This window comes from Anopheles stephensi, chromosome 3 (assembly GCF_013141755.1).
Source record: "Anopheles stephensi strain Indian chromosome 3, UCI_ANSTEP_V1.0, whole genome shotgun sequence".
Classification (NCBI taxonomy): domain Eukaryota; kingdom Metazoa; phylum Arthropoda; class Insecta; order Diptera; family Culicidae; genus Anopheles; species Anopheles stephensi.
Genome location: NC_050203.1, coordinates 51,361,835 through 51,377,462, shown reverse-complemented (window position 1 = coordinate 51,377,462; position 15,628 = coordinate 51,361,835). Strand labels below are relative to the sequence as shown.

General features: G+C 47.4%; 1 protein-coding gene across 7 annotated transcripts in view; it reads right to left on the bottom strand.

Moving 5' to 3' along the window:
* Window positions 1-392: 392 nt before the first annotated feature.
* LOC118514511 overlaps window positions 393-15,628 on the bottom strand; it is a 62,443-nt gene continuing 47,207 nt past the window's right edge. For 6 of the 7 annotated variants that reach the window (XM_036061458.1, XM_036061456.1, XM_036061453.1 and 3 more), the window contains 4 exons: window positions 10,916-12,084; window positions 10,537-10,835; window positions 10,354-10,452; window positions 2,848-6,275 (listed from right to left, as the gene is read on the bottom strand). In XM_036061458.1, the coding sequence (XP_035917351.1) occupies window positions 3,852-6,275; window positions 10,354-10,452; window positions 10,537-10,835; window positions 10,916-12,084 (3,991 nt within the window). In that variant the 3' untranslated portion in view covers window positions 2,848-3,851. Of the gene's footprint in view, window positions 6,276-10,353; window positions 10,453-10,536; window positions 10,836-10,915; window positions 12,085-15,628 lie in introns of all 7 variants that reach the window. The other variant, XM_036061452.1, reaches the window with a different exon arrangement.

The window sequence follows — 15,628 nt, the reverse complement described above, 5'->3', positions numbered from 1 at the left end:
CGGTATTCAGAGTGGCAGACCGAAACCACCCGTTAACGTCAGAATTCGTATCATCTGCGGTAGATAGGTGCTGGCCAGAGAGAAACACTGAACGATTATCCGGAAGTCACAAAGCACGAGAGACTACTTACGGAGAAAGACATACCGGAGTGTAGATTAACTGTAGCAGTCGAAACCGGCTTAAAATGGACAAAATTCTTCCCGAAATATGTGCGGAACGAGAAATCTGGCTTCAACATGGTCCAACAATCCTTCACCAATCCTTTCTGCACGAGCTGGATTGGCATGAAAGAGCAGCGTTCTGTTGCAGCTTCGATACGTGGATCAAGAGTCGTCCAAGCCTTATAACACACAATATCGGATGTTTGGTAAGTAGCTCAACAAGCAATCAATCAATGTAGTAGAAATCCTCTTGTTTTTTGCTTTATTCATATCTGTATATATGCGTACCGTACATGTATGTAGGTGTGTACGTATGGGGTTGTATGTATAATGTTCTAGCAGGATTAAATGTGACCCTAGTGTATGGGTTCTAGTGGGGTTCCGTATTCCGTTCTACTACCGTCCGCCTCACGGTATATTGCGTTCTGCTAAAACTGGGTAAATTTGCGCTAGCTAAAAAACCAAACAATCTTTTTCCATATTTTCACACGTTTCACATCCACGCGGTGGATGGGTTGGGGATCGACCACATTGTCTAGAAACGCTATCGAGGCCAGGATGCCTTCCCGGCACGCCACTGTCACCAACCGAACTTCACTTACAAACTAATCAGTCTTATCAGGTTTTGGCCGGTTAGCATCCGGTCGAAACGGTTCCAGAGTGTGTCCCTGATCCTCGATTCTCGATCCTGTTTTTTTTTGTAGAGTAAATGTTTTTGTGTGTAGTTTTGAATTCCTGAAGCAGACATTGGCCTAAACATAAATGTGTTGTAAATCATTTTTGGCAGCGCTATGGACAGTGTAGTTGTTTGTAACTATTTGTTGGCAGTTGATTTTGTTTGCTTGCTTTTTACACACTGGCAGGGAAAAGTAACTAATTTTAAACCGAAAATTCTACCTCTGACGGTTTTTTTAACGCTACGCATTTTGCTTGGGAGAATATTATCGCTAAACAATAGGTACTTTGGACTGATTCATCCGCTCTCTATCGCTGTGGATATATCGGTACATTTTTTACACCTTCCGTGTTCTATTCTACATACGCCTTTGGTTCATCGCTTCACACGTCTCTGCGTGAGTCTTGCTTGCTTTTGGGGGGGTTTAGGGCCCCAAACTCACGACGGGTACCCTTTGCTAATCAATATTATTTGCCTCATGGTTTGACCCTTGGTTGGTAAGAGTTGGTACATTACCTAAATGATGAATAAATTTTACAATCACAATCTCCCTCTCTCTCGCTCTCCCGCTATCATCCCTTCCATTTTTTTAAATGAAACTTTTAAAATTTGTCTAGAATTTGAAAAGGGAGTTGAGAGAAAGCCAAAAACCCAGCTTCATGTCGGTATGTGTGTTTTATACCCCTAACGTAAAATGTTACTAGAAATGTATTCGATATTTGTAATCACTACATTGGTGGTGGTAGCTTTTTTTTTTGTAATCCTTTCCTTTCTCTCTATCGCTCGATTATGTAGTTAGTTGAGTGGTAGAAAAATTTGGCTATAATTATTAGCATTTGCTTTAGAATTGTTATCCTCTAGTACTAGTGGTTTACGTGTACGTAGCGTGTCCCATCTCTTACTAGTAAAGAAAACATGTTTTACTAATTTAATAACGCAACAGGACTGCAGGACGTTTACAGGAAGCGAATCTTTTGCAAAGAACCTTTCACACACTGAATTAGAGTTCTGGCAACTGTTTGCTTGAAGAATTTCGGTACGGCATCCTGGAGTAGTAGATGACAGAGCATCAGCTACAAGCCTTATCTTGCCTCTTCTTTGATATTAAAGACCGTGCTCAGAGCTAAAGAATCGAGTAAGCGCCACAAGACTTTGGGGAGGTGACAGCGTGGAAATAACTGTGGCAACCGGTCATATTATAGCCTTAGGACCATTCGCTGCGGAAAATACCTATGAGATATAGGATCTGTCCAAAAGACGTCCAGAAGAAGGACTCTTGGTCTCGTTTGTGGAGTGAAGGACAATGGCGAAGGTCAAACAAGTTCTATGGGCTATACGATGATCGCACTATTGACTCCACTGCTGGGCTGGTGATGTCTTGCGAATGACACCGGACTACCATCTGTAATGTCCTTTTAGGCCGTCCACAGGATCTGGTTTGCTGAAGTTGTGATGAAGTTGTGACGTAGATACATTCGACGGAATGGCGAATTTGAGGATTGAATCGGCAGATTACGGCGGTACAGGCTTTCGGTTTAAAAATTTATGGGAATGTTTCAAATGGAAGGTGGAGTATTATAAACCCATTGTGGAACTTTGCAATCATATTATGGAGTCCAACATATCATTTACTGGGAGGCAAGATCTAAGAGGCCGTTAGGCCAAGAAAGAAGCAGAAGAATGTACAGCTAATAGCAAAATTCCACAGTCACCTTTCTCTTAACTGCATGATTCCATTATATTATTGCAAAGTTCCACAGCCGAAATGCAATATTTCACAATTCATTTGAAACATTTACTTAAGAGATTCGAAAGTTCTATCATATGAATCGAAACCCTGTATAGCGTCTGATACAGAAGTCAGGTGGATTTTGAGCGGTTCGTTGCGAAAGATTCGTATCGTGTAAAAGTATTCAACAAAAACTTCTATTTGTCTTTCTCACACACGCACAAACTCTTGCTCTATCTATCTCTCTCCCTAATTAGAAGCTAGTCAGATAATGATGTTCTTTTTTCCCATTTTGATTATCATAATGCTAGCCATCCCTGACATCTCTCCTCTTTCAGCCGATTAAAAATGGACACCCGAAGAAGTGTTGTTCTGTCTTAAACACTATTTAACCACCCATGGTAAGGGGGGAAAATTATGGAAGCTTTTCCCTTACACCATAAAGTGTTAATAATTTCACTATTATCCCTCTGTGTGTGTGTGTTTTTTGTTAGCAGAACTAACTCTTTCTACCCCTACGTACGCACGCACACTCTCTGTCCCGCGTCTGTTACTTAATCCAATTTATGCGGGAGTTACTTAATCCAATTTATAGCCTTAAACACGGTAATCATCATGGTTTGTTAGCGGGGTTTATGTTGTTAAATATGTTCTTCCATCTTGCCAAGATCTGCGCTCCGGTTTCTCCAATTTTGCGTTTGCTTTCTTTGACTGTTCACATCCCTGGACGGTATAAGGTTAGTTTGTACTGTTGAGATTATGCTCGCTTGGTTTGGGTGTTGCCCTGCCATCCAATCATTATTGTACACCTTCTGTTCGGTTGTCGTTGGATTACTACTACTGCTACTACCCTTCACTAGTATTGGCTGCTGCTACTAAAAACTGTATGCGATAATGCTTCACCGAGCATTGTTAATTCCCACGTTGGCAGATAATGCATATTGCGCAGTGATCGGTAACCGATGTGATCGGCTAGACTTTTTACTTTCTACATTTGCTTAAAATTATTATTCTCCTGTCTCTCTCTCTCTGTCTCGCCCACCGTGGATTGATAGGAACCTCCTGTCTCTCTTTTGATCTACGCTTAAAGCTGGTTTGTTTTTTGCTATAAAAAGGATAATTTTGGTTTCTTTTTTTTGTGGTTTGCTTTTGTCTTTAATTCGGCCCGCCAGCAGCTCTTGTCGAGCAACCGGGTTCGTTCAGCTCTTGGTTCGTTTCCGGTTGCGTGATATTCAGCTGATCCTGTCGCGCCCGACGACGACGCTCCGGTGCAGGTTCGGTGTGCTATAAAATCGTCGTGCTAGTGCTACGTGTGTTTACAATCATGGTTCCACCGCTCATGCCGAGCACCGAGCCGGTAGGCGACTGGGGAGAGTTGGTATTACTACCACCACCCATCGCCCCTAGCGAGGTAGTACAGTGGAGGGCAGTGGTCGGCGGTACGGTTCGGCCTGCACTACCCGTCACGATCGTCGTACCACCGATCGTAACCGTTTTGCTTTTGCCAAACCCAAACATAGGCACGTACCGGAGTAGGCTGTTGTTGCTCTTGGTAACCTCGGTGTCACGCTGCAACAGTGGCTCGATCGGATTGTACACGTTCAGATGGTTCGCCGAAGTGGTTTGCCTCTGTTGCGCCGGTCCGCCGAGCGGTTGTCTCGTGGATGGATCCTCCTCGTAGTCATCCAACGGCGGCAACGGATTGACCGTAGTGAAGTCTGTCGCTACATTCAGATCGTTCAGATTGATCGCACGCCGTTGGTTATTACGCTGGGCGCCACCAGTTGACATGATGCTCACGTTATTGTAACCATTGTTAAGATCATTCATCGGTTGCGTACCGACCAGCAGATCAGCTGTCGGTTGAGAATCGTCCTTGTACTTGCGCAGTCCAGGTAACAGCTCAAACTGATCACTGTCCGTGTCCACCATCTCGACTGATGCGAGTGGCACATCCAGACAGGGGTTTAGCAGCCGCGGATAGTTCGAGATGAATTCGGACACCTCCGAGGCGGAGGGACGCTTCTTGTAGTCCTGATTCCAGCACGCCTTCATGAGACCCTCTAGCTGTGGCTTCACACCGACAGGAATGGTGAGCGTATTGCCATTCTTCAAATGTTCCAGCACTTGATTGTTTGTGAGTCCCTGGAACGGGAACGAACCGAACGTGATGATCTCGTACAGCAGCACCCCGTACGACCACACATCCGAGGCCGGTGTGAAGAAACCCAGCGCTAACGATTCCGGTGCCATCCACCGGACCGGCAACATTCCCTTCCGGTTGAATCGATAGTAGTCGTTCTCGAACGTTGGCCGTGCCATGCCGAAATCACCCAGCTTTACCACACGCTGTGCGTTGACCATGCAGTTGCGGCAGGCCACATCCCGATGGACGTACTTCTGTTCTGCCAGATACGACAGTGCTCGCGACACATCGAGCGCCATCATCGTGAGCCGTTTGTTGGAGATGTCCGAGTCTTCCGACTGTTTACTGTTCACCAAATGTCTTCGAGCTAGCAGATACGTTTTCAGATCACCGTACAGCATAAACTCCATAATGGTATAGACCGGTTCCGACTGGAGACAAACGCCCAGCAACCGAACGATATTGTTGTGGTCGAATCGCTTCATCGCCTCAGCCTCGGACAGGAAATCTACCTTATCCTCCGTGGTGGAGCCCACCTTAAGCGTCTTCACGGCCACGGCTGTCCAGCCCTCGTCTTCGATCTGTGCCTCACCACCGTACACCGTACCGAACGCACCTTCGCCCAACCGTCGATTGATCACGACACGATCCTTCGGTATTTCCCACTTGTCGAGCGTGTTGAACGGTATGGCCGACGGTGACAGCAGATCAATGCCGAGCTTTTGCAGGTACTTGGCGGACGTTTTCATTTTGCGATCGTACCGTTCCTTCCAGAACAGGAACGACGCTACCGATAGGATCAGGATGCTAATGATCGAAACCATGGTGATGACGATCAGCGTAACATCATCACAGTCGATGCCGAAGATGCGCACGATGCTTTCAAACGCACAGACCAGCGCACCATCATCCGGGGCACGGCCATCCCGCGTCATCCACACGATGGCGGACTCGTTCAGTTTCAGATCACCTCCGATCAGTTTGTAATCGGCGGATATGTTGGGCGTAAAGTGGCCGACAATGTTGGCCGTCCCATTGACGAACTGCAGCACGTTGATGATCGTGTACCGCGAGCCAGCTTCGTTGAACCGGATCCTACCGGATACGCCCTGAAAATCGGTCTCATGAATCAGCTGGATTAGTCGGTTGGTGGTCGCTTCAGAGTGCAGATCACTAAAGTACGATGGATCTTCGCGCAGGAGTCGATCGAAAGCGAGCGCATACACCCACACAGCATCGTACGCGTAACCGGCGTAGTCTGAAGCGGCGTAGCCTTCGTACGAAAGATTCTGGACGTAGCGATGCTTCCACTCAGCTACTGTCGTACCGTCGACGTCCAAGCGACTGTTATCGTCCGCGTAAGGTGCATGCGAAAGGGAAAAGTGGCCGTTCATAGCACGCAGCAGCTCACTGTTGCTGCAGCCGCGTGTGTGCGAAGTTTGTTGTTGTGGAGGTATGGTGCTGTTATCGTTGCTACCGGTTCCGTGCGTTTCCGAGCTAAGGTTCCACACGTTCGACAGCCAGATAGGTAGGAACCAGATGTAACCATTTTCAGCCGTCATCTGTGGGGATGGAGAGACAGGATATTAGATTGGTTTCAGAACAATGTGCGAACTGTAGGACGAAGTACCCATTAACCTTTGATTGCCGCGCCATAGGACACGATCATAGCTTTTGAATTTTTGGAAATCTTAAAATCTGGTGAAATTTTTATGAGATATTGATACGGGTTGAGACTATTGATGGGTTGGTCCACACGAACCTATCGAGTCGGAGCAGTCCGCAAGCGACTCGGAGCGATTGCCATAAGGACGAACACGATTTCCATAAGTATGAACTCAATTCCTGGTCCATCCTTCGAAAGAGTCGCATAAGTAATCACTAGTAGAGACGTCACCCAAGGGGGGAGCCGTTCCATGTCAGCGCGACAAGCTCAAGCTAAAGCAGGTTCAAAGTTACCAACACAAGGATTCTGTCCAAAAATTTCAAACTCCAATGAGATACCGAGAATCATTTTTGGAGGAGCTCTCTCTTATATCTAAGACGACTGCTGCCTTTCTGTGCCGGTATCTGTCACTCTTTGGCCTAACGAGCTCTTAGGTGATACCTGTCATTTCTGGCTTACCAGACTTAATGATATCACCTAGTTGGGGATAGTCAGTCCTCACTATTGAGGAACGGTCCCAGATGTGATTTGAACCACGTTCCTGCCGTATGTAGATCGGTTCGGTTATCGCCTCTAGTACCGGGCCGCCCATTTATCCGGAATGTTACTTCTTATAACTATGATTCGACTCAAGGGAGTCCCAATTGATGTATTAGACGGGAAAAGCTCCAGGAAAATGTTACGAAAGAAGAAGGATCTACTGGGATAGTAACGTCATGAGAATGATACTCAAAGAGGTATCCACTTGCTCAGATGATGATTATTCAATATGATTGCTAATCTTTAGCTTTGGCTGGCTGTACATATTTTTTGGTGTGCCGCACTCTTCTAACCAACCGATATTTTTATTGGATTTTTATCGTCAACGTTTCATTAAATCAGTTATAGTCCAGACCCGCTACACGGTAGGACGACGTCCAATTCCGTTACAAACACACCCGAACCGCAGAACCAGCCGACCGTCAGGATCAGACATAGCAATAGAACCGGACCGAAATATCGAACATTCTCCAAAACAACTTCAGTACGACCAGCTCTAAAGACCTGGTTATCTACCCCGGAATCATCTAAAATCCCCAACCGAGGCTGCCCGGGATAAGGCAAGTGATAGGGAGGAAATGTCTTGCTAATTTGAGTGAACTTTTAATCCGTCAGCAAATGCGGTGTAGACTGTAAGGCGTCAAATCATTATAATTAAAATATAAATAACAAAAATCATTCAATCAGTCCACTGATGGCAGCTTTGGCAACGATTGAAATTATATGCACTCGATCAAAAATGCATTGTTTGTCTTTAAAAATCGAGCGCAGCGCGTCAAAAACTGAGTGCAGCCAGACAAAATTAAATTGTTTCAGACTTTTCTAACGCAAACCAAAGCGAATTTGTTGTTATTGTTCACAAATGTATGAAACATAGCGAGCAAATGGTAATCATTTATCCATAAAACATGTGAAAGTAAGCACCTCGTGCACTAGTCCAGGAAGCGCATTCCTTAGTCTATATTAACATGCATTAATATGTTGCCACCACACGAAGGTGCACACTCATTCACACTTCAAAAGCAGCACCACTGCACATATTTGCGCAACGAACGAACAGTCAAAACAATCGGTGTTGCATAAACGGCAGAAGAACAAAACGAGCAAACTGGCATACGGGAACAACTGACGAACAATTAGCACGTACGGGGCCGGGTACTGCGCGATACGTGGTCGAAAAAGGAAGCAAAAGCAGATAGTGGACTAAATACTAACGTATATTTGTGTGTCTTTGGTTGGGAAAACGTTACAAATCAAACAAGAGTCGGTGTGAAGAAGCCGATCGGTTCAATATTTACTACACCCTCCCTGATCACAGGCAGTTTGTGTGTGAGTCAATCTACACCGAAAACATTAGTCTACCCTGCGAGTGAGAGAACGCCGGATGGTGACGATCGGTTGTAATAATTGACGATTGTCTGTAGATGTTTTATTGCTCTGCCCATAACGGGCGATGTTTCTGTCTTGTAAAATATTTATCCAATGTGTCCCCGTACGGGCCATGGCTAACTATCCGGCTAAGGGTAAACAAAACGCCAAGAAGGCCTCAAATAGCAGCCAAAGACCTGCTGAGGCTGTGAAGTTACAGATGAAAGCGAAGAATGTGTTCTTCGCTCTGGGACACAACGGCCAAGCGTAGAGATGCATTTGCTCATTTTATTGGCACCAATTGTTGGTCAGTTGCAATCGGTGCATGTTTCTTGTGCTTGCTGCCCGTACTTCGGGACTATTGAAAACAAGAATCTCACGACACGCAACAATGTATGAGCCCGACGGCTTATGTTCAGGGATTACACGAGTTGGTCCCGGTCAAGGCGACTCCCGAAACACGGTCTGTTTGTTGCACTGCCGTCATCGACGTCATTCGGTACGGCTGGACCGAATCGTAGGCCGGTGCTGCTCAAGTGGCACGAAACATGACACGGGAACAATTGGAAGCTATCCAATTCCAGCAGTTCCGGCAGCTCCCGGTGTGAGTCTCCCGGTGTGCTCACGAGACGGCGCCAGCAGTCCAGCCCCTAGTGACACTTTCTTTCGCTGTGCGCATAAAATCGATAGCGGAATCCGATTACTTTGCAACGTGCCTGCAGTGGGTTCGTGTATCTGGTTAATTCGTTTTCGCACACGTTCTGGAGCTCTCCAGTGAAAACGCACCGTGTGTGTGTCGCGATAATATGTGTCTCGAATGAGCAATCGAGAAGGAAGGAAGTTTGGTCAGAACAACAACAACAGCAACAAAAAAAAGCTCCATTCCCGCCAGCCGTCGGCAGGGGGACACAGCGAACCAGAGGGAAGTTTTTATGCACCTTCAAGGGAGCATGTGTGTGTCATAAAAAAACTGCACCGACAAAAGTGATTGCAGTTGCATTTTACATTTATTGCCAACCGTATTCAGCATAAGCCTCACGGGTTTGGTGCTGGTGATTTCCGGTAGGGAGAACGAAGTTGGCCATCGAGGATAACACACCGCGGCATACAAAATGACCAGTCATCAGCTTTAGGGCCCAGCAGCGAGCCTGCCACTCTAACCACCACCAAGGCTTGGGTCTGTTTTGATGGCATGCAGATTTCGTTTTGTTTGTCGAAGTTCGAATTTCGAGACTCCGTCCCTTACGCGCCGCGCGCCTCTTCTGTGAGGCCTTCCACAGCGCACCCGTTACCTGTTTGTGAAACATTTTGCTGATGATTGTGCAAAAGCTAGGTTGAGGTTGAAGCAAAAAGCTATCGATAAAAGGGGGCGAAAAGGAACCGTGGCCATTTGGAGCGCCACTCGTCATGTAAACAACTCAACTTCGCAAGACGACCCAAGAGGTTTCACGATCGAGCCGTGTAGTGGCCCACCCCGCGGTGTTTTCTTACTGGGTGGGAAATTCTGACTTGTTCGCGAAGGAAATTATATAATCGGTGTCGGATTAATGAGACAGGGATTCAATTCAACACTGTCAGGGATAATTATGATTAATTGTGGAGGGGGCTTCTCGCGCTATTCCGAACGCACTGAGTCTCTCCTGCTTGCTAGAACCTTATGCCATGAACGAACGGCTTGAGTGCCAATGGTTTACAAGCTTGTCCCGTGCTATCGGCTGCCCCATTTTAAGGACAAAACGTCCGTACCGTACGATGGACGGCGCTTGATTTCGGTCGGGAACTCTACTCTACAACCCGCGCTCAAAAAGGGTCAGCACCGGTATGAATATTCAAGTGAAAACAATCAACCTCAATCTATTCGGCCATCGCCATCGACCACAGTCGCAGTCGGGGGGGTGGGTCACCAAACGAAGGGACGCCACGCCACGGGACATTTGAATATTAAAGATCGAAAAAGGTGAACCGTTAGACTAGAAATGCCCTTAAACCCAGTTTGCAAGGAGGTTTGTTTACATTCCGGGGGTACTTTTTCTTTCATTTTACAAGTCTGGACCAGCCCGACTTACCTCCAATTTGTACGCTTCGCACATAATCACCTGGGCCACCTTATCGTCTACATCGGCGATGATAATTTTAGCATTTTTCATCTTCAAATCCAGCAGATACTGAAAGTCGAGATAATGAGGAATGAGAAAAAGGATCATGAGCCTTGGAGACTGGGGAGCCTGGCTACGGACATCACTACTTACCCGCTTCATTTCCATATCGGTACGATCGCGTGGGAACTTCTTGTTCGATATCAGTTCGATGGAGCGCTCCTTTAGCAGCGTCTCCATGTAGGAGATGTACTCGGTCGCTTTCTGGCCATCCTCGGTCAGTGCGGCCACTCGGTGCCAGTTGAGGCGGGGTAGTAGCAACGCGTACACGTGCTCGTACTGCCGGTTCTCACCTATTGTCCGGAAGAAGTAAGGATACTTCTCGCGATCGGACAGAAACGCACCTTCGGCCGAGTAGGAGATGACCGCCATGCGGAAGTGTTTCGAAACACCTGTGTTGCAGTGGGGGAGAATGAAGGTTAGCTGCACACAACAGGGACCAAAAGTGCTGCTTTCCTCTTTAGCAACTTACCGGCAATTGGTTCGACCGTTTCACTGCAGGCCGGCCCCAGGATACCGATCATCTTCGTCTGCTGTACGTAGTAGCTGATGAACGATTTCATGACCGTGTCCGCCCGACATTGGCCATCGTTTTGCTGCACCGTCAGCCTGTAGTTCGACAGTATGGTGGTGTTTTGGTTGATGTCGCGCTGTGCCATTAGGGCGGCCGGTGCTATCCCCAGGTACGACAAACCCATCCCCGACAGTGGAAATATGCCACCGACAAACACCTCCTCTACCGGTGTCGGTGGTTTGAACCCTCTCCACACGTCCGGCTGCGTGAGCATCCAGTCGCATGCGATCTGATCGTAGAACCGGGTCACACCCAGCTGGTCCGTGTCGGATTCTTCGCGTGCCTGCAGGATCTGATCCTCGTACTTATCGTACAGGTCAAACGTTTGCTGCATATGTTCCTCCCGGAAGTGGAGCAGCACGAGTGAATCGAACGCATACGCCGCGTCCTGGAACTTTTTGCCGTAGTATTTGAGCAGCGGCGTCATCTCGTACTTGCATCCGGTATCGTTGCTAGCGATCATCTCCTCGCACCGTGGCATCGTGACCGGAACGTACTCCATCCGGCGGCTGTTGATCACCTCCGACGGTGTCCAGTGGAACACCAGGAACTTTTTGCCATTCTTGCGATCCCCACCGTACACGCTCATCAGCTGCTTTATCCCGAGCCGCAGCTTGTCGCCCAACCAGATCACCTTCAGCTGAAACTCCATCTCGTCGATGTGCTTCACGATGAAGTGCGTGTTTTCGTAGTGTGGGGCCAACACCAGCGCACACTTCCGTCCCTCGGTACAGTGGCTGGGAATGTACATGCCCTGATCGTTGCACACGTCCTTACAACTGTTCTCGGCATACCGGTAGAGTGATTCGAGCACCGCTTCGGGGATGTCAAACTTCTTGATGATGTCGTAGTACCGGTGATCGTTGACGTCCTCCTGGAACATGGTGTAGATGAGCGGTTTGGGAAAGGCATCCTCCTTCCGGATGAGTGCTTTCGGCACGAACAGCCCGAACCGGCCCGGGTTCGTGATGGCACCCGCGTCCTGAATTTCCTGCGGGATGTAATGGTAGTCCGACAGCAGCCAAACTTCAAGGTCGATCGTTGGATCCGGCCATTTTCCTCCATGGCTGCAACAGAGTGAAAAGAAGAAGATCGAGTGTCACATAACATAGTGGAGTCTGCTCTCTATTGCACATCACACCTAAATGCTCAACACCATCAGAATCCCGAAATAGAGAACAAAATGGAGATGTCTTGTAGTTTTTCGTCGCCCACCAATAAAAGAAGGAACAAATCAAAACAGTGCGAATCAAAACAACCGCGCACTTTAACACGGGCAGGGCCACACGAGGACGCGAGCTACTTTTTCATTGAGGTTACTACAGCGCAAAGTAACCGGAGACCGGAGCACCGGAGCCATGTCAGCTCCCGTGGGGGAAGATGGGAACATAGCTATTTGCACAGGTTGTCCGGAGCGACCCCAAAAGTTGCGGTGCTGCTGTGCGTTGCTTCACAAACCTGTCAACGAGTGCTCGAGGCCTATTGACACAGGTGAACTCGTCGGACGAAAATTCCAACTGATGGCGGATGGGACTCTCTGTTTTGGGGCTGTCGAGTTCTTCCAAGACCTTCGCCGTTCAGGATGCTGAAGGACAGGACAATGACAAATGTTACGGTTGTTCGGCGTGTTTATTTTTTGCTCTTGTACTTCAATCTCAATCCTGTACCGCTTCTTCCTGAAGTTGTTACCTACAGAGTATACTGACCAGTCAGCGTGACTCAAAATTACAATCGCTGGGATGTGTAAAAGGGGGAATCACCTGTTTGCCAGATATCTACATCTGGTAGATATCTATTATAGCAGTTCCTTCACCTTGGCAATCAATCAATTTCTTTTTTGTTCTCCGTGTAAGGTTACGGTTGGATCGTATAGAATTTCTGTTGACAGCCAAATTTGTCAATAACTCGACGGATCTTACCTGACACTCGATCTGTCTGTTCGGTTTCGTTTCTCGTGAAACCATACGGGCGTTCCGGTGGCCGAGGCGATAGACGACGCCGGTCTTCACACGGCGGGACCGGTTCAAATCCCATCTAGAACACCTAGCCACGTAGGACTGACTACTCTACTACAGGTAAAGAAATGGCAGGCCGAGTCCTCTCTCGGGGTGTAGTGCCAAGGAAAAAGAAGAAGTGACCATGACCGTACACCCGCCTCATGATCACAGTTGAAAAATGAGCTTACGGATTATGTCTGGTGAAAGATAGCGCGTAACACAAACACTCAAAGCCGTGGCACAGAGCAGCCGTTATCAGGGCTTCTCAAGTGAGAGACTTATTTGAAAAAAAAAACGGTCCCACTTCATGTGCCTGTGACATTTTGAAGAATTGCTTCTTTTGGGGGGTAGGGTTTGGGGTGGCTTTGTTACACTTCCGTCCACCAAACTAATGGACGTGATCGCCATTCGAAAGTACGCAACAGACAAGCGTGACGGCGTTCGATATGAAGGCTATTATTGTCCCCAAAATGTTTGTGCATAAACCCACTATTCTGTGAAGATCTAGGAATGGATAGAGGAATTTCAATTCTCAGAAAAAAGGTTTCGGTTTAGGCAAAATTATCCCCTACAAATCATTCGACAGGAAGGAACCGGTATCCGAGACCCTATGTGTTTGATCGCACGGAGAGAACTGGGGATGTATCGCTTCTTGTTTTAACAGCCGTTGTCAACGGTATTCTGTAGACCAGAGATTTGCCCAAAGGGTAACTATACGCGATTGTTACTCAAAGTGACTGAATTATAGAGTTATGACCTAACCACACGTTAAGGTGTTAAAACCAGAACAAAATCTGATGATATGTTTCCACCCCAAATTTTCAAATCAAACTCCTTTTAGGTGTTCCTTTTTTTGGGGAAAAACGGATAGTTTGCCCACTTGCCGCCTCACACACTAATTAAATAATAGGAAACCCAAACCGTGCGTGGCTAATTGTATCATACTCCCAAAAGCCTATAATACAGTATCACTTTAGATTTTTGCCATAATTAAAATCTCACCACTACGCACTCGTGGTGCATTCCCAGTACCATCCCGCCTGCTATATGCCCGCCAGTTAATGCCGTAAAGTGACGCTATATCTAATTATTGTAATTAATAGACAGGCCGTGACCAGCATTTTGCAACGCCACGGCCGCAAATTGGAACGGCGCGACGAAACTTTGGGCGAGAAATCGGACACTAATCCGACTGTCATAAGTGGCGGGAGCCAGAAGGAGGCAGACGCAGAAGGAGCCATCATCATATCCGAACAGTCGTGTGGAGTACGCGGAGAAAATTTGCACTAGATCATCGATAATGTGTCCCGCGCGGTGGTGGTGCTGGGGTCGCTGGGGAGGGGTTTTCTTTTATAAGCCCGTAAAAACCCCGCAGCACGGATTGATGGTTACGGTTCGGTGCACATTCTTGGGGGCAAACATCTTGGGGGCAAACAGGTAGATTAGCGTGCACCAACCGCACGAAACACAGTGGCTCATTCAGTTTTGTGGCTTTATGTGTAGATCAATTTAGTAGGTTCTCCTGCGTATCCATGCGGCCCAATAATCATTTGCAGCTTGGATTTCAATGACCTCAAAACGGCAACCAAAAAAAAAACATTGCAAACCTGCCCGCAAACCTGGTGGTACTTTAATTTAAAGCTCGATAACACTAACGCTTATTTGCTTCTCATTAAAGTGTTTTTTTCGGTTCTGAAATGGGGATTAGTTTCATCGCTCATCGCTCTTGTCTTGCCTTCTGTCCGTAAACAAAAAAATAAACTCGTTTTAAGCTACCTTATGCTTTTGGGCCGTTTATCGCCTCGTTGCCATTGCTGCCGTGATTCCGTGGTGCATCGCGGCGGTGCATTTTGCGTACAAAACCCATTTTATCCCATCCATCATGTCAGCCTTGTCTGGCGCTTAATGGCGGTAACAGTCAGGCGGTTGCAGGCAGACACGCAGCAGGCGGAAGAAAAAAAAGCACGAAGCCCAATGTTGACGGCAACCTTCCATACTTCAAACTCCATGCGCACAAGCGCAAGTCGCAAAGAGCAGTGTAGCAGTAAGCAAAACAGTAACAACAGGGGGGGGAAAAAACGCCATAAACTGTAAACACAAAACAAAAAACTCCCCCCCCAAGCCAGCGTTATTCGCACACGTTCCCGAAAAACAAACGGAACCCGAACGGAATTGTTGTCTAGTCATAAGGAACGAACCTTGCGCCTCCTGTCCGTAGTAACGCACCTCGCACCTCGCAAAGCACCCAACTGCCCAAACTGCCTGGGCACTGAGTGGCCGGATGAGTTTTATACACATATAAATATGCCCGTTTTTTGCTGCTGCTGGGAGGGTTTTTGTTTTTAGATTGGTTTCATCGCTAATTGTTGTCTTGGGGTCTATTTTTTAACCGTCACCGGTCGGCCTCCTTCGAGTTCCAACGCGCTCCATCCACCAGCCAGCTGCTCGTCGCCAGCCGCTTTGTCACAACTACCGAAATTAAATATATACGATTTGCCACCAGGAAATTTATGACCATTTCCGCTCGTTTCCCACCCCATCCCGCGCTCCACCCGTGTGTCTCAGACGGCCAGACGTGATGAGGTCAACAAGAGCGAATATTGTGCGTCGAAAC